The sequence below is a fragment of the Peromyscus eremicus genome, chromosome 8a (assembly GCF_949786415.1).
Source record: "Peromyscus eremicus chromosome 8a, PerEre_H2_v1, whole genome shotgun sequence".
Classification (NCBI taxonomy): Eukaryota; Metazoa; Chordata; class Mammalia; order Rodentia; family Cricetidae; genus Peromyscus; species Peromyscus eremicus.
In genome coordinates, this window is record NC_081423.1 from 70175561 (window position 1) to 70194220 (window position 18660).

General features: G+C 42.3%; 1 protein-coding gene across 9 annotated transcripts in view; it reads left to right on the top strand.

The window, feature by feature from the left end:
* Trim37 (tripartite motif containing 37) overlaps window positions 1–18660 on the top strand; it is a 134830-nt gene that overhangs the window by 79556 nt on the left and 36614 nt on the right. For all 9 annotated transcript variants that reach the window (XM_059271450.1, XM_059271443.1, XM_059271446.1 and 6 more), the window contains 2 exons: window positions 2569–2687; window positions 17928–18038. In XM_059271450.1, the coding sequence (XP_059127433.1) occupies window positions 2569–2687; window positions 17928–18038 (230 nt within the window). The remainder of the gene's footprint in view (window positions 1–2568; window positions 2688–17927; window positions 18039–18660) is intronic.

An 18660-nucleotide genomic window follows, 5' to 3' on the forward strand; every position in this document is an offset into this window, starting at 1 on the left:
AATTAAATTTACAACCATTCCAAAAAAAGTGATTAAAGAATATATTGTCGGGGGCTGGAGAGATGGCTCAGAGGTTAAGATCACCGACTGCTCTTCCAGAGGTCCTGAGTTCAATTCCCAGCACCCACATGGTGGCTCAAAACCATCTGTAATGAGATCTGGTGCCCTCTTCTGGCCTGCAGACATATGTGCAGGCAGAATTCTGTATACATAATAAATAAATAAATAAATAAATAAATAAATAAATAAATAAATAAATAAATAAATAAAAAGAATATATTGTCAGCTGGGTGGTTGTGGCGGCGCACGCCTCTAATCCCAGCACTCGGGGGAGGCAGAGACAGGTGGGATCTCTGTGAGTTCGAGGCCAGCCTGGGCTACAGAGTGAGTTCCAGGAAAGGCGCAAAGCTACACAGAGAAACCCTGTCTTGAAAAACAAACAAACAAAAAAGAATGTATTGTCTATGGATGTGTTAGTTGAGCCATCAATATTCATCTGCTGATCTGTTACATAAACATTAAATATGTTTCTAATTTAAATAATGGAATAGTTTTCTGTGGAGACTTTGGAAAGGTCTTTATAGGAAGACCAGCACCTTATGTTTGGCTCATTACCAAATCCAGAAGGACAGACAGAGGTTTAATTTTGTTTTTAACTCAGGATTCAACAGTAGAAAAGAAAATCACTAGAGAGCCTGGCATGGTAGTGAACTCTTGTATTACAGCTACTGAGGAGACTGAGGGCCAGAGGATTGAATGTTGGGGCTCTGCGTGGGCAACCTTGCAAGATCCTGGCTCAAAATAAAATTTTCAAAATTGCCTAGAGATACAGCTCAATGGTAGAGCATATCTTAGCATGTACATTGCCATTATCATGGTTTAGTCCCTAGTATGGGGGGAGGAGAGGGAGTGTCTAGGGGAGGGGCAATTAGGAAACTTACCTTCCCTATCACCTAGCCTGATATACACATTTCTTTCAAGTTAAAGATACAACTAGCTTGCTTTCTTTTATTTATTTATTTTACTTTTAAAAATATTTATATGTATAGACATTTTGTCTGCATGTATGTCTGGTGCCCATGGAGGCCAGAAGAGAGTGTTGGATTCCCAGAACTAGAGTCACAGACATTTGTAAGTTGCCATATGGATGCTAGGAATCAAACCTGGGTTTTCTAGTAGCCAGTGCTTTCAAACACTGGTCTATCTCTCTGTCTCCTAGCTTTCATATTTAATTTATTATAGAGGTATCTGTATCATTTAATCATAAACATTACACATACACACACACACACACAGAACCTAAAATTTTGTGTAAAAGGTCAAAGTTCTTTCACAGCAGTTGAATTATCTACACAAGATTGGGCCCATCAACACCCTGTCATGGAAGTGGGAGGTACAGACTGTGGCCACCCACCCACCCCCACTCCCACTCCTTCAAGTTTAAAATAGTTAATAGTTGATGAGGAAGAGAAAGAGTCTTCCGTAGTAAGGTGCCTATACTCTGAACAAACAAACCCTTACCCATGCTGCTATAAGCAACCTTAATGAAATTAATTGCTTTCCCAAAAAGGAAAAAATAAAAGACATTAAAGTAGAAGGTGAATGTCTTAATTACTATTCTATTGCTATAACTAGACACCATGACCAAGGCAGCTCTTATAAAATGAAAGCATTTAATTGTGAGCTTGCTTAGAGTTTCAGAGGGTTAGTCCATGCTCACCATGGTGGGACACACACAGGCATGATGCTGGAGCAGTAGCTGAGAGCTCACATCTGAGCCTCAAGCTACAGGAGAGAGACAGAGACAGGCAGACAGAGATAGAGACTGGGCCTGGTGTGAGCTTTTAAACCTCCTCCAACAGAGCCACACTGGCTCCTAATCCTTCCCAAACTGTTCCACTAACGGGGGACCAAGCATTCAAACATAGGAGCCTATGAGGGGCCATTCTTATTCAAACCACCACAATGAGCTAGTTAGGAATACGATGTCAGCCTGCTTCATATGGATGCTTTCCTGCTTGTGACTTTTCTTCCTCCTTGCTTCATTTGTAGTAATAAGGCAAAAAAGTAAATAATAATTAAGGAGTTCCCAGTGAAAATGGGAAAAACAGTAAGTGGAAATTGTTTCTATCTCTGCCCTCACTTAGCCCTGCTGCTCTCAGCTTTTCATGTATGCTGTGCCTTCTCTGTTATGTATATTAAGCAACTGTGACTATCTTCACCAGTAGTATACCTTGATTTCTTACTGATGCTTCTCTCAGCTTTTCAACAGTAGTGTTTATATCTATTTTAATTGATAGTGATTGACAAACCATTTTAAGAAATAGCAGAGAGATCCTGCATACTTTGTCTTTGTCCCCTACTGATAATATTTTGCAAAACTATCCACACATTGTCATAAACAGGATTTGGTAATCTGCCATTTCATAACCTTTTATTCTGAATCTTAAGTGAAATTTAAAAAAAAATGGAAATTTAGTACAATACACAAATAGAAAGGAAAAAAAGAAAATATAGATTATTGTGTCACTTATTAGACATTTGAAAATATGTTTTTCCCTCTTTGAGGGCTAACGCAAAAGGAGGTCGCCTGGAAGGAATGCAGATGGCAGATTTGGAAAGTCATTCGGAAGCTGGGGAGTTACAGCCCGCACTGCCTGAAGGAGCATCAGCTGCCCCCGAGGAAGGTGAGGAGTGACAAGAACAGTCAGAGGGTCAGTGAGCAGGAGACACTGAGTCCTCAGTGACTGTAATAGTAGGAAGTGATTGGTTAGTAAAAACATCACAGAAATGTAACAGACATCTTTGAACACCAAATTAATTGGCCACTTTTTATGACTTACAAGGACGTTGTATACAGAGAACAGCAAAAACGGCTTAAGTTACTGCACAAAAGGTCTGTCTTGGGTGGGCGTGGTGGGACACGTCAGTAATCCCAACACTAGGAGGCAGGAGTGGCCAGATTTCTTTGAGGTACAGGCCAAACAGGTCTACACATTGAGTTAGTCCAGCTAGGGCTACATAGTGAGACCTTCACTGTTTTGTTTTTGTTTTTTAAAAAATAGGTTTGGGTGTGGTGGCGCACGCCTTTAATCTCAGCACTTGGGATGCAGAGGCAAGTGGATCTCTCTGAGTTTGAGGCCAACCTGGTCTACATAGTTCTAGAACTGCCAGGGCTATATAGAGACCCTGTCTCAAAAAAAAAAAAAAAAAAGAAGAAGAAAAAATGACCAAAAGAAAAAGAAAAGAAAGGAAGGAAGGGGGAAGAAAAGAGGACAGAGAACATACCTTACCAGATACTTAAGTGCAAAATCTCCAGAACTGCAGATAGTTCACCTACTTAGTCAATAATGTACACCTACTTGCCAATCACTGAATTTTGACTAACGACCGAGACACAGTATTATAGGAGACATGTGCACCCTAAACAGCTGATTAGGGGATAGATAAGAGATGACTCAGTCATTAACAGCACTTACTCCCTTTCCAGAGGACCTGAATTTGTTTCCCCAGAGTAAATGTCTGGTGGCTACAACTGCCCGAAACTCCAATCCCAGGAGTTCATACAGGCTCTCCTGGCCTCAAGGGATGCCTGCACATGCATGGCATACACTCATGTAGACACATACACATAAATGAAACTAAAAATCTTAAACAAAACAAAACACAGTTAATTAGAATACTGTTAATCTTTTGTTTGAAGTCAGTTTTGATTAATGTCTGCAAATTGCTGTTTTTTAAATTTATTTTTCATCATGTGTATGTATGTGTGTCTGTGTAGGTATGCACACATGTGTACCAGTAGGTGCCCATGGAGGCCAACAGCATTAGATCCCACTAGGGCTGAAGTTACAGGCTGATCTGCCTGATTGTGGGTCCTGGGAACTGAACTTAGTTCCTCTGTAGTAGAGGTTCTCACTCTTTACCACTGAGTCATTTCTCCAGGCTTTCTTTGCTCTTACAGGAAAATTCCCCACTTTAACTATTTATAAAGTTCCCTATAACAATCTCCTTCAGCTCTACAAACTTACCTCAGTTATAATGTTTAAGATTTCTTCCAAGATTGTTTATCTGATAACAAATAAGATACTTGGTTATTTTTATCAATAGAAGTTTCTTAAGACAATGCTATGTCAAGCCGGGCAGTGGTGGCGCACGCCTTTAATCCCAGCACTCGGGAGGCAGAGCCAGGCGGATCTCTGTGAGTTCGAGGCCAGCCTGGACTACCAAGTGAGTCCCAGGAAAGGCGCAAAGCTACACAGAGAAACCCTGTCTCGAAAAACAAAACAAAAAACAAAAAAACAAAACAAAACAAAACAAAAAAAAGGACAATGCTATGTCCATTGCCCTTGCTATATTTTATAAGTTAGCAGAAAAGAATAACAGCTTTCAAAGATATTTTGATTTCTCCCAGTGAAACCATAACTTTCCTCTTCATTTGAATTTCAATCATTGATGAGCTGTTGTTCAGAGTGGCTATATAGGTACTGGCATATTGCTTCTGGCTGTCCTGTAGGAGAGCAGGTGTATGGTGGCATTTGGGGGTTTTCTTTCTTTTTTTAATGCATGTGGTAGGGAGTTAGTTGCACATGTGTGCGGAGGACAACCTTGGATATTGTCTTAGTTACTTTTCTGTTTCTGTGATAAAACACCATGACCAAGGCAACTTATGAAACAAAGAGTTTAATTGGGCTTACCATTCCAGAGGGTTAGAGTCCATGATGGCAAAGTGAAGACCTGGCAGCAGGAACAGCTGAGAGCTCACATCTTGATCCACAAGCAAGAGGCAAAGAGCCCACTGGGAATGGTACTTTCAAAACCTCAATGCCCACCCCCAGTGACACCCCTCCTCCAACAAGCCCACATATCCTAATCCTTCCCAAACAGTTCCACCAATTGGGAAGCAAGTATTCAAGCATATGAGCCTGTGGGGCCATTCTTATTCAAACCACCTCAGGTATGTCTGCCGGTTCCACACAGCTTGGTCCTGGAGCCTGCACAAATACAGGGAATAAAACAAAGACAGACACACAAAGAGAAAAGTTGGGTTATGTGCACTCTGATGGAGTGGCTCCAACTACAAATCAACCTGGAACTTCAGTCCATTTATTATGTGCAGGAGGAAGATCTAGTCTCAGTCGGCCAGCAGGCTCCAGCTGCAAACACCCATTCACACACTGGTCAGTTATTGCTAAGCTCTCATACTTGGACATACTATCAGCATTTGCACTGTGACCAGAGTAAGGCTTTGCCATACCTGTGAGCTGCAGCCCAGGGAGAAGGCTATGCCAGTCCCGTAGGTCTGAGGCATGGGCTATGCCATGCCAAACAATACACATTCACTCAGGGCTTTCTCGCCTTCCCACAGCCGTCTTCCTCCTTTATGATGGCTTCTCACCAGTGTGACTATATTGTTTTTTTTTTCCATGGGTTCTGGGGATGAATTCAGATTCTTGTACTTATAAGGGAAATATTTTAGTGAGTCATCCCTTGACCTCCTTTTTAGCACTAAATGTGTTGGTCTTTGCTCTTAAATGGTAGTCCTCCACTGTTCTTTCTCTCAGTAGGAGAGATTAAGTAAAACGTAACTTCACTGTATTGATTATTAAAATATGAAGAAATGTTACTGCTGGAGAGATAGCCTAATGGTTAAGAGCATGTACTGCTCTTGCAGAAGACCTGGGTTTGGTTTCCAGCACCCCTGTCATTCCAAGGGATCCAGTGCCCTCTTCTGGCTTCTGTGGACACTTGCACATACATGCAAACATGCACAAATAACTCTAAAATAAAATTTTAAGAATTATTTTTTAAAGAAAGAAATATTACTGCTAGTGATCTTTTGGGGGAAGGAATTTTGGAAATTAGCTACTTTCCAAATGTCTGTGCACATACCAATAATAAATTATAGAGACATGAAATCTTAACAGCATGTGTTGGAATTACAAACTTCTTTATGTGTCATTTATAAAGTTCTTTTAGTTTGCCTGATTCTGAATTTATGCCGGTTCTGGAACAATTTCTGAACCTGCTATCTGGTTTGGAGCTATCTCTGCCTTGATACTGTTGCCATTCTGGACATGGTTAGTTATTATTGTAGGGAGGATGTTCTCTGCCTAGAATGCTTAACAGCATCCCCAGAGCTTTAAACCACTGGGTACTAGTTACAACCCAGATTGTGTCCACACATTACCAGATGTTTTCTGGGAGATAAAATCACCCCCAATGAAAGACCACTGGTCAGCATAATCATCTGACCAGGGGTGATAGTCCTTGAGAGTCCCTTGCATAGTGGGATGTAGTTACTAATAAAACAAACTGTAGCTTTTTAAAAAAAAAAAAGATTTATTTATTTATGTATACAGTGTTCTGTTTGTATGTATGTCTGCACACCAGAAGAGAGCACCGATCTCATTATAGATGGTTGTGAGCCACCATGTGGATTCTGAGAATTGAACTTGGGACCTCTGGAAGAACAATCAGTGCTCTTAACTTCTGAGCCATCTCTCCAGCCCAAACTGTAGCTTTTTTAAAGTATGTTGTATATGTGTGATAGAATGAGAGGAGCAGAGAAACATTAAAAACAATGATTAAATATTGGAGAGACTGGTTAATAGCCTTTGATAATTTTGAGTGATAAGTGCTCTTGATAGGGTATATAAGGATCTGAAAGTATATCATCATAACAGTTGGTATTTACTAAGTCCTTACTACATTCTCAAAATTAGTCTTCATAGTCATTAACTTCTTTTATTCCTGATTTTTACAAACAAGTGATTTAAAACTTAGAATTGCAACTTACCTTGCCCAAAGTCACTTTCACATCTCTACATATCTGGCCTCTTGTCTACCCTTGGAAAACTCCTCCAAAGGCTGGAGTAGAAGTTAGTCAGGTGATTAGCCAGGAAGTTTGAGGCCACCGTGGAAGCAGAAGGCAGATCATGGGGAACTTCCTTATCTAGCCCTTGTAGAATCTGGACTTTGTCCTTTGCATGGGATTAAAGGCAGGAGTAACTTCATACATAGAATTGTGTGTTTTAGTTTCTACTCTGGTTACAGCGTGGGGAGTCATTGTTGCTGCTGGAATGGGATTTGGAATTGGGCACATGAAACCTTTGAAGAAGCATGTTAAATAATTGAAATGAAGAATGACTTGAACTTGTTGTTTTTGAGACAGGATTTTACTGTGTAGCCATGCTGACAAAATCTTGCTGCCGTAGCCTCCCAAATGCTGGGACTGCAGGTGGAGTTGAACCTGATTTTTGTCTCCTGCTCTTCAGTCCATCTCACTCTTCCGTGTGGATATCTGCTTATCTGGAAGCACATGTGTTAGCTACTTGTTTGACGTACTACCTGGTGGAGTAATTGAAAGGAAGAAGTATTGGTTTTGATCTCTAGTTTGAGGGGTTCAGTTGCTCATAGTTGAGAAAGACTGTCAATGGGAGAAGGAGGCCGCAAACAGAGAGATGAGTGTTGGTCAGCTGGCTTTTTCACTTGTGTTCTTCCCAAGACCCCAGTCTGTGAGGTGGTGCTGCCTGTGTTTCAGGTGACTCTTTCTTCCTCAGTTAAACCTACTTGGAAACACCTCCACAGACACACACATAGATGTATCTCCTAGGGGATTTTAAATCCAGTAAGTCAACAGTGAAGATTAACCATCATGGGCCAGGGATGAGCTTGGTAAGAGTGCTTACCAAACACAGCTCTGGGTTCAATTCCCAGCATTACATAAACTATACATGGTGAGTCTGCCTGTAATCCCAATTGGGATGGTGGAGGGAAGGAGATCATAAATTTGGTATCATCCTTAAATTTACCATATAGCAAGTTCAGAGCCAATTTAGATTATATGTTACCTTGTCTCAAAAGAAAAACAATATTAAGAATATTGCATGTATTTGACATTAGTTGCCAGAGTCCAGCTCCAGTAGGGTTCAGGTCCCAAAGAGGAGGCATGGAGTTGGCGAGGGAAGGAGACTGACCCAGTCTGGGGGAATCAGGATGGCTGCCTGTTTATTGAAATAGGCTACACCTTATATACTCTATAAGCATATGCATCGTAGTTTAACCACAAGCAATATTGAAAGCAAACTTAATGATTCTGGAAGGAAAGCGGTCATCCATGTCATTACAATATTTTTCTTGAAGCAAAAAACAATACATTTAACAAGAATATAAATACCTCTTGTCCTTTAAGGTTCAGTAACCCCCTAGGTCCCCTCTTAGACTTCTTCTTGCAGGTCAGGAAGTGTTAGACATTGACTCCTGAGAAACAAACCCATAAGAGTGATTTTTCATTCATCAAGGGGCATGACATAGTGTTTGTACCATGTAGCACAAAAGCATTGAGCTGTTTTCTAACTGCATTCCTTTGTGCTGTAGTCTTACAATATGGATTTGTTCCCCTCATATGCTCCTAAAAGGGAAGGTCCTGACATCTTACTCTTTTTCCATTATACTGTACTATTCTGATACCTTCAATGTATGTGGCGGGGGGGGGGGGGGGGGGGTGTCAAACCAATCTAATTCTTAACAGAATCTGTTGCTCATGGGGCATACTGGATCTCGCCACACTCATCCAGTAAGCCACCAATTGTGGGCACTATTCTATACTTATTCACTGAACGCTTGCCCTAAATGGCTTCAGGCTCTGGATCTGGGCCTGTTGTTTCTCTCTCAGTTGTGTGTTTTTTCATCCCTGGGACCAGGTATGCCCAGTTAGTAAATCTTTAACTTCTCTATTCCTGGTGTAATCAAGGAGGCCATAGTAGGACATCCTGTTTGGGGAGTAGGTAGAATTACTATGCTATATAGTTCCATGGAGGCGGGGATTTTTTCCAAAGAAGTTACTTTGTTTAAAGAGACTGCCATTGTATATTTTCTCATCCTACACCAAAGCTCACACCACATTTCCCAAAGGAAAAGGCATAAGGAAACTCCCGTAACACACAGTAAGAATCATTAAAAATTAAAATCAAAAGTTGGTAGATCTAGAGCTGGGATTCACAATGTTGAAACACTGGAACTGTGTGAAGCAGCAGTGGTTGCCATATGGTCCACACCAATTAGTATTTAAAGCAAATTGAGGTCTGGAGTGATGGCTCTGTGGGTAAAAGTCCTTGCCACACAATAGCCTGACAACCTGAGTTCACTCCCCAGAACCCATAGAAATAAGCAGCTGTGGTAATGTGAATCCATAGTTCACAGGCTAGCCCTCCTAGGATATGCAGTGGAACAGAAAAATGAGATCCGACTCCAAAAACCAGGAGGCCAGCAGGATGGCTCAGTAGGTAGACACTGGCAAACCTGATTAGCTACATTCATTCCCCAGGACTCATACAGTAGGAGAGAACCAAATTCCTGTACATTGTCCTCTGACCTCTGCATGTACACTGGTTTGTGTGTACTTGTGCCCGCACACACAAAATAAATAAAAATGTAATTAAAAAAAATTTAAACCCAAGGTTTAAAAAACTAACCCCTAAAAGTTGCCCTCTGACATACATACATGCTCACAATAGTAAATAAGAACAATAAAGAAAAATAAAGTTGGCTGGGCGGTGGTTGCGCATGCCTTTAATTCCAGCACTTGGGAGGCAGAGCCAGGTGGATCTCTGTGAGTTCGAGGCCAGCCTGGTCTACAGAGCGAGATCCAGGACAGGCGCCAAAACTACACAGAGAAACTCTGTCTCGAAAAAACCAAAAAAAAAAAAAAAAAAAAAAAAAAAAAGAGAGAGAGAGAGAGAGAAAGAAAAAGAAAAAGAAAGTTGACAGATTGGGAGTCAGAGGCAGTGGGTCATAAGTTTGATTCTAGCCGGGGCTACACAGTAAGACCTTGTCTCAACACAACAAAACCATTTTTTAAAAAAGGAGTTTGCAGCTGATCCTAGGCTTAGTCTTAGTGTTTGCTTCATCTCATTTAAGATCTGCATTGCACGTTCCAAGGTTTTAAAAGCATGTGATTCTCAGGTCAGACTGAGGAGGTGGTCAGTGTCCCCCAGTCGCAGACTCTGCCATTGTAGACATGCTGGGCAGAAAGATTGCTGTGAGGAGCTGCCTTCCCCTGAGTCCGGGATAGATGATGTAAAAGGCAGCTTGCTGAGGAGGCTGGAGGGGAGCACAGTAGACACATGGCACTCCAGGACTTTGTTTATGCTGTGGATATTTTTCCACCGCCAGCAGAAGCCAGTGCTCAGAAAACCTCATTTTCACACTGTAAGCTTTAGTTGAGTAGGTTCGTCTTAAATCCATAGTTTTCAAAAACAAAACTCAAGAAAATAAATGCCAAATTTCAAGGGGTGTGTGTTATGATACAGCCGGCAGGAGGCCGAAGCGGGTTGGGCCACTGTGCCCTGATGGATGAGGGAGACAAGCCTTGCAGATGTGGCAGCGGGTGGCATGTCACAGGGGAAAGTCACTCACACCCCAGGCTCAGCATTGCATGGAAGTTTATTTTGAGGGGAGGGGAGAGGGAATGGAGGGAAGGAGAAAGGAAAGAGAGAGGGGGTGGGGTGGGGTTGCACACCCAGGGGGAGTAGAGAGAGGGAGGGGAGAAGGGGTTTTCCTTTTAAAGGGGACTTTACATCAGGACACAGGGTGGGTTCCCAAGGGACAGGCCAGAATGCCAGCAGGGTGGGGAACAAAGTTCTTTCCTTGTGTCAGATGGAGGAGCTCTTCTGTCATGTCTCTGTGAGGAGGAGACTGAAGAAACTTGAAGGCCTCATTTTTCTGCTTTGTTACTAACTGGGAGTTTGGGAGTACTAAAATCATTGGAGTTTTGTTTTGTGTTGGAGCCCACTAGGTTTCCTAGTGGCTGTACCCAGCAGGACTGCATAAGAGGTTGACTGGACCACGGGCCTGGGTACCAGGTGTTTGGAAGGGTCTACACTTGAGTGTAATTAGCAAGGGGAGGTCGTCTGCTCCACCTCTTGACATTGTTGTAAATAGACCTTTGGAATGAAGTTCTGGGCCTGTTTAGATAAGGATCCAAGCCCACTCGAGTCAGGATATCCTGTGTTTTCTCTTACCTCTATTTCTAACTAAGTCTCTTATCCCTCATTCCTCAAGCGTTCCTGGGGTAAACAGTGGTGGGTGCTGGTCCCCCCCAGTTTTGGTTGCTTTTAGATTTGGGTTTTTGAGACAGTCTCGTTATCAGACTAGAACTCAGAGTCCTCCTGGCGCAGCCTCCCAGTGCTGGGGTTATAGGTATATGTCACCATGCCTGGCTCCCAAGTAGTCTCTTACTTGCTCTCCTGTATCAGTGGAATGTAATTTTTTTTCCTTAGACATGATGGTCATAAATGGATCCATTCCTTTCTAACTGGGACCATATGGGACAGCCTTATATTTGTCTTCTGTTTAATGGTTTGATGCTGGCAGCCTAGCTTAACCCCACCCCACCCCACTCCCTACCCCCTCACCCCGCCATATGCCCCATCCCTGTTGATAAGTGTAGAATTCTGTAGGCTGCAGACTGAGCTCTGCTAAAGCAGTACAGGTCTCTCATTTAGTCAGGGATATTCATAATACCCATTTCAGGGAAAAGGCTTAGCACAGCTATTAAAAACATTGCTAGCAGACTAGCTAACAGAAATAAATTATACAATCTGTGATGGCTTGCTATCTCTGATCACCTTTATCAAGACTATCAAAAAAAAAAATCAAGCACTGGGAGGTGGTGGCACACGCCTTAAATCCCAGCACTTGGAGGCAGAGGCAGGCAGATCTCTGAGTACCAGGCCAGCCTGGTCTACAGAGTGAATCTTTCTTTCTTTCTTTCTTTCTTTCTTTCTTTCTTTCTTTCTTTCTTTCTTTCTTTCTTTTTTTGGTTTTTCGAGACAGGGTTTCTCTGTGTAGCTTTGCACCTTTCCTGGAACTCACTTGGTAGACCAGGCTGGCTTCAAACTCACAGAGATCCGCCTGGCTCTGCCTCCCGAGTGCTGGAATTAAAGGCGTGCACGACCACCGCCCAACTGAGTCAAACAGTAATGAAAGTAGCACTCTAGAAGTCTTCCAAGTGAGACAACATATGTAATTATGATAGCGTGGTTTCAGAGTTAGAAAATTTAGTTGTTCAATGTGGGCATGCCTCTGTATTTCTTTGTAGCCTAGGCTAGCCTCAGATTTACTATGAGACTGACCTTGAACTTTTGATCTTCCTGCCTCTACCACCCAAGTACAGGGATTATAGACATGAGTCATATGCCTATATTATGCTGTTTGGAATGGAACCCAGGACTTCAGCAGAGCTACATCCTAGCAGCTGCCTTTCACTCCCCCATTGAGACAGGTTTTCACTCTTTGTAGCCCAGAATGGCTGAGAACTCATAAAAGTTATGTGTTGTTGATTGTTTTTGCTCTTTTGAGGGACCTACCACCCAGCTCCCAAATAAATCACATGGAGGTTTATTCTTAATTATGAATGCTTGGCCTTAGCTTGAATTGTTTCTTGCCAGCTTTTCTTAACTTAATTATCCCGTCTACCTTTTGCCTCTGGGCTTTTCCTGTTCTCTTACTTCTGTAAGTCTTACTCTGTGGCTTGCTGGGTGGCTGACCCCTGGAGTTGTCCTCCTTCTCTGCCTACTTCTTTTTTTCTCTCTCTGATTTCTCCTTCTACGTATTCTCTCTGCCTGCCAGTCCCACCTACCCTTTTTCCTGCCTTGCTATTGGCTGTTCAGTTCTTTATTAGACCCATCAGGTGTTTTAGACAGACAGGCAAAGTATCACAGCTCCACAGAGTTAAACAAGTGCAACATGAACAACTAACACACGGTAAAATAATGTTCTACAACAATTCTGCCCCCTGAGCCTCTTGATGCTGGGTTTACAGGTGTGAGCCTGTACTTTTTTGTTTTTCTGCCTGTGTCATCTCTGAATTCGAAGTCTCAGTGAATTGGCTTAGCTTTTCTGAAAGTGACAAGTTGCTTCAGTTGTAATTTTGATAAGAACTCTGAATCACATCCTGGAATTTCTGGGGAGGGTTGTTCTCTGTATCACTATCAACAAGGAAAACCTTTCTCAGAGCCAGTCAGCAGCTTCCTAACTTCATCTTGTATCTTTTTTTTTAAAGCTTTATTTATTTATTTTATGTATGAGTGCTCTATCTGCATATATACCTTTATTTCAGAAGAGGGCATCAGGTCTCATTACAGATGGTTGTGAGACTCCATGTGGTTGCTAGGAGTTGAACTCAGGACCTCTGGAAGAGCAGCTAGTGCTCTTAACTTCTGAGCCATGTCTCCAGCCCCTCATCTTGTATCTTACTGTTCAACCTACAAGGGAAATTGGTAAACTCCAGTCATTTGGTCCCACTCTGTTGCTCTGTACAGCCTTGCAGAGGAGGGAGGACTCTTAAACAATGGTAAGTGTCCTTTAGAACAGTGGCTCTCAACCTATGGGTCATGACCCCCACAGGGTTGCATAGCAGATGGCCTGCGTATCAGATATTTGCAATTCAAAACAGTAGCAAAAGTACAGTTATGAAGTAGCAACAATAATTTTATGGTTGGGAGTCACCACCACATGAGGAACTGTATTCAAGGGTCGCAGCATCAGGAAAGTTGAGAACCACTGCTTTAGAAGGCAGTGAGAAGGGCAGCTGTAAAATATTAGTAGGTAAAAAACAAATTTCCTGCTTCTCTGTGAATTTCAAGCATCTGATATTGTTAAGAGAGATGTCTCTCCATCTGGCTTCAGCTGGCTGACATAGACCCTTTCAGAATTTGTTACAACTACAGGTTTTTCTCCTCATTGTAGTATTTCTGAAACATCTTATAGTTAATAATGTCTCATAAGCACCATCAGTGAGGGAATGGTACTGAAAGGTCAGGTGTCCAACTGCAGTTTGGAGACTCAGTCTGTGTTTTCAGGAACCAGTTCCACGAGGGACCACAAGGTGGGAGCAGGGTTTCACAGATGGAGCTAGGGTTGGTTCTGTTGTTTGGCATTGTGGTTCATGTCTGTAATCTTAGTACCTGGGGAGCCGAAGCAGGGGGATTACCTCAGTTTGAGGTCACACTGAGCTGTTGTTAGTTTTAGGCCAGACTGGACAATGGAATGAGACTGTGATTGTCTCAAAAACAAACCAAAAAAGGGAATACTTGTATATTCCTCTTCAGAGCAAGAATGTTGTCATGTGCATGTGTTCTTTATGAAAAATGGAGAAGCCAGTCAGTGGAGGTGTGTGCCTTTAATCCCAGCATTCAGGAGGCAGAGGCAGGCAGAACTCTGGGATCAAGGCTAGCCTGGTCTATAGAGCAAGTTCCAGGACAGATAGAGCTGTTACAAAGAAACTCTGTCTCGGAGGGAAAAAAAAAAAAAGTGGAGACATTTAATAACGTCCAGGTGCAAACTTTATTCTGAACACTGAAGAAGAAACGTAACCTAGATTCTTGAAAACATACAGGTTTTTTGTTTGTTTGTTTGTTTGTTTGTTTGTTGTGTGTGTGTGTGTGTGTGTGTGTGTGTGTGTGTGTGTGTGTGTGTGTGTGTGTTGCATTGGTGTTTTGCCATGGGTGCCAGGTTCCCTGGAACTGGAGTTACATACAGTTGTGAGCTGCCATGTGGGTGCTGTGAATTGAACCACAGTACTCTGGAAGAGCAGTCAGTGCTCTTAACCACTGAGCCATCTCTCCAGCCCCCTCTATGGTTTTCTTTGGTGGAAAATTTTTTAAGTTTAAAATTTTCTTGCTTCACATACATTGTTTGCATTGGTTTGGGTGTTTTTTGGTTTGGTTTGGTTTGGTTTTTTCAAGGCAGGGTTTCTCTGAGTAGCAGCTCTTGCTGTCCTGGAACTCACTCTATAGACCAGACTAGCCTCAAACTCACAGAGATCTGCCTGGCGGCCTCCTGAGAGTTGAGACTAAAGGCGTGCACACCACTGTCCAGCTGCATTGTTTGCACACCTTTTTTGAGACTCCTACTTCCCTAGTTATTCTTGATCTGTCCTAGAAACTTCCTCAGAATTCTTTGACATTGAGAATTTGTGACAAATCTAGAAGTCTTGTTAGAGAACCCCAGTGTCTGTGTCACCGTGGCATTGATTACTGATGTACTTTCTGGGTTCTAGATTGTGTTGGGGACATTTGTGGCTGATCCAGTGGCAGGGGTTCATCCTGGACATTTTTATGTGACATCATGAAACCTGAGTTGGCTAGTTTGCTTCAACGATTGACTGCAGCAATATTCCTACTCCTGTTCAATTTTCAGAGTCCTTAAGAAGCTATGCCATGATTTTGTCCAGAGTTTATTGCTGTTAAATGAGAGCCTTCCCTCCCAAGAAGGTGTCTGCATTTGCTTTATCCATATAGCAGTAGCTCCTGAACAGTTCTTGTGGTGAATTTCTGAGATTTTAACCTTGGATTTAAATCCCAAACCGAAAGGCTGCACATGAGCTAAAAGCCAGAGTGCGTGCTTGGTGTGTGTAAGCCTTTGGAGACACTGCTGACCTTAGTTTAACATTTTTGTCCTCTTAATAAGCCTGCCATAAACACAAAGTTCCTTGCTGTTTCTTTTTTAATTTTTAAAATTATGCTTGTTTGTGTCTACTGTATGTGATGTGCCAATGGCTCCCATGTGGAGGTCAGAGGAATCAACCTAGGAGTCTACTTAAGGAAGTTGGTTCCCTTCCTCCATCATCTATGGGCCCTTTTACTCTTCTTGTACCTATGGCAGACTTGTGTTTTTTATTTTGTGTTCTTTCAAAGAGAATTTTAGTTTTTGGAGCTGGTGAGATGATCCAGTGGGTAAGGGCATTTGCTGCCAAGCCTGATGACCTGAGTTTGATCCTCAGAGTCTACATGCACATGCGCACACACATTCAACCCCCCCCCACACACACACACATACACAAAAAAAAAACAAACCCAAAAACCAAAAAACAACAACAGCAACAACAAAACCCCTGCAAACCACACACTTTGGAAAGAAGACTTGGAGGAATGGAACTGGAGCTGACCTGGAAGCCTCCTCCCTGAAGACTCTTAGAGCACCAGAAGGCATTACCAGGGGAGAAAAAAATGGACAGTTCTGTCTAGCTGTGACACCTACAAACCACAACAATGACCAGATAGCAAGATATCTGACATGGTACAGTAGTAGCACTTCAAATCCTGGGGTAACCAATAGCTGTCTATTTGCACTTCAGGCCCTCTTATTAGGGGGATTTCATGCTTGGTACTGTAAATCTAGCCAGCATCTGTGGCTGGTAAGGCCATGGGCCCTAGAGTCCTACTGCCACGTCCCTAAACTAGTACAATTGTAACTGCATTCTAAATACTTATCCTTGTGCCTGAAGATAAATGTAGCTCTTACCTACCTGTACCTCATCATAGAAGCCTCTTCCTGCAGCAGACAGAGACATAGGAAGCCATGACTGCTGAAAGTGCAGAGAGCCGCCTGGGGGGTGCCCGGCCCCAGCTGTTAACTTCTAATACAGACTGAAGGCTCGGCATACACTGCAGAAGGGACAGAAAGGTGTGTGGTTTTCCGAGACAGGGCTTCTCTGGGTAGCCGTGGCTGTCCTGGAACTTGCTGCTTAGACCAGGCTCAGAGATCCGCCTGCCTCTACTGCCCAAGTGCTGGGATTAAAGGTGTGCACCACCACTGTCCGGTGGGACAAAGTGTATTCCATATATGACAGGGAAACTATATACAATGGAACACTATTGAGCTTTAAAAAAATCAATGAGGTTGGGGATTTAGCTCAGTGGTAGAGCACTTGCCTAACAAGCACAAGGCCCTGGGTTCGGTCCTCAGCTCCGAAGGAAAAAAAAAAAAAAGAAGCATTTTGGGCTGGAGAGATGGCTCAGAGGTTAAGAGCACTGACTGCTCTTCCAGAGGTCCTGAGTTCAACTCCCAGCAACCACATGGTGGCTCACAACCACCTGTAATGAGATCTGGTGCCCTCTTCTGGTCATACATGCTGTATACAAAATAAATAAATAAATCTTTAAAAAAAAAAAAAATCAATGAAATCACATCATTTGCGGGAACATAGATTGAACTGGAGAGTATTGTTTTATTAAATATTGTTTTTATTAAAGTAGGCACAAAAAGAAAAAATAACACATGTTATCACTTATATGTAGAAGTTAAAAAGTTGATCTTGAAGCAAAAAATAAAATAGTGGCTACCAGAACCTGGAAGAGGGTTGAATGGTGATGGAGAATGAAATGATGATACTTAATGGACATAAAGAAACAGTTGAGCAGCAGGAATAACTTACAGTGTTCCAAAGTTCAGTAGGATAACTGTGGTCGACTATGATTAATATAATATTTTATAATAGCTAGTAGAGAGGATTTGAATGTTCCCAAGACAGATAAATGATACACAGCTAAGATGGTAGATATGTCAACTGCCCTGGTCACTACATAGTATAAATAGGTATAAAGTAACATACTACACCCTGTGTACAATTACTAGGTGTTAATGAAAAATATATAATTGAGTCTCTAAAGTCAAAATTGATTATACATACAAATATGAGAGAGACAAATAGATTGGAAACCATTTACTACTAGAATTCTTGGAATTTTCTATGCATTTCTATTACGTATGCTTGTGTTTGTGAATATTTTTGGCTGGAGACTATTAGTCCTTATAATAAGCCAGATTGAAAGAGTGCCTGTTTTGGGGGGGTTTGTTGTTATTTTGTTTTGTTTTTACAACTTGTTAAGGAAGTTTTTAATGTGGAAAACTTTTTCTCACTATACTGAAATTCAAACTGGCTTCACAAAACTTTCAGGGGTTAGGGTACTCAGTTCTATTGAGGGAAAAAGTACAAGTGATGCTTCTAAAAAGCTGCAGAGAATTGACGTTTGTGTGGTTACTCTTCAATAGGGTTCTCAGCTCAGTACATACGAGCTTTCTCTTTCCTGTCACCAAACAGTAGATTCTTACCAGACGTGTTCTCCCCTTCTGCCTGCCAGGAATGAGCAGCGACAGCGACATTGAATGTGACACTGAGAACGAGGAGCAAGAAGAGCACACGAGCATGGGCTCCTTCAATGATCCGTTCCTGGCTCAGCCCCCCGATGAAGGTGCAGCATGTTGTCATTTTACACAGGTTCATAAAAGCATCGCTGCTGCTGCTGCTGCTGCTGCTCTTTCTGCCTCTGCTGCTGCCTCTGCTCACTCTGTTCTGCTGCTTTTACATCTTGTTAAAAAATTACTGTCATTTGTGAGAGAATATTCTATGGTAGATGATATGGTAAGTACCGAGAAAGTTGTCAGGCTATGTTTGGCCAGTTAGTCGCCTGAGTGCCACTTCCTGTGTGGAAAAGCCTGCAGCCTGGTGTTGTGTAGCTTGTGGCCAAGGGTACCTGAGAACAAAGAGTTTCAGCAGGGACAGTGGGCGAGCTATCGCACTTCAATTTTCAGCCCGCACCCTGTGATAGGAAGTATTGCCTGTCTCTGCAGAAGTTTCATGTGAATGGGATTTTTAGTTTTTGTTTTGTATTTTTACCTCTCTTCAGAACTTTTTCTATTTTCTAGCATGCTGTAATTTTTTTTTAAAGATCTATTTATTATGTATACAGTATTCTGCTTGCATGTGTGACTGCGCATCAGAATAGGGCATCAGATCTCATCACAGATGGTTGTGAGCCACTATGTGGTTTCTGGGAATTGAACTCAGGACCTCTGGAAGAGCAACCAGTGCTC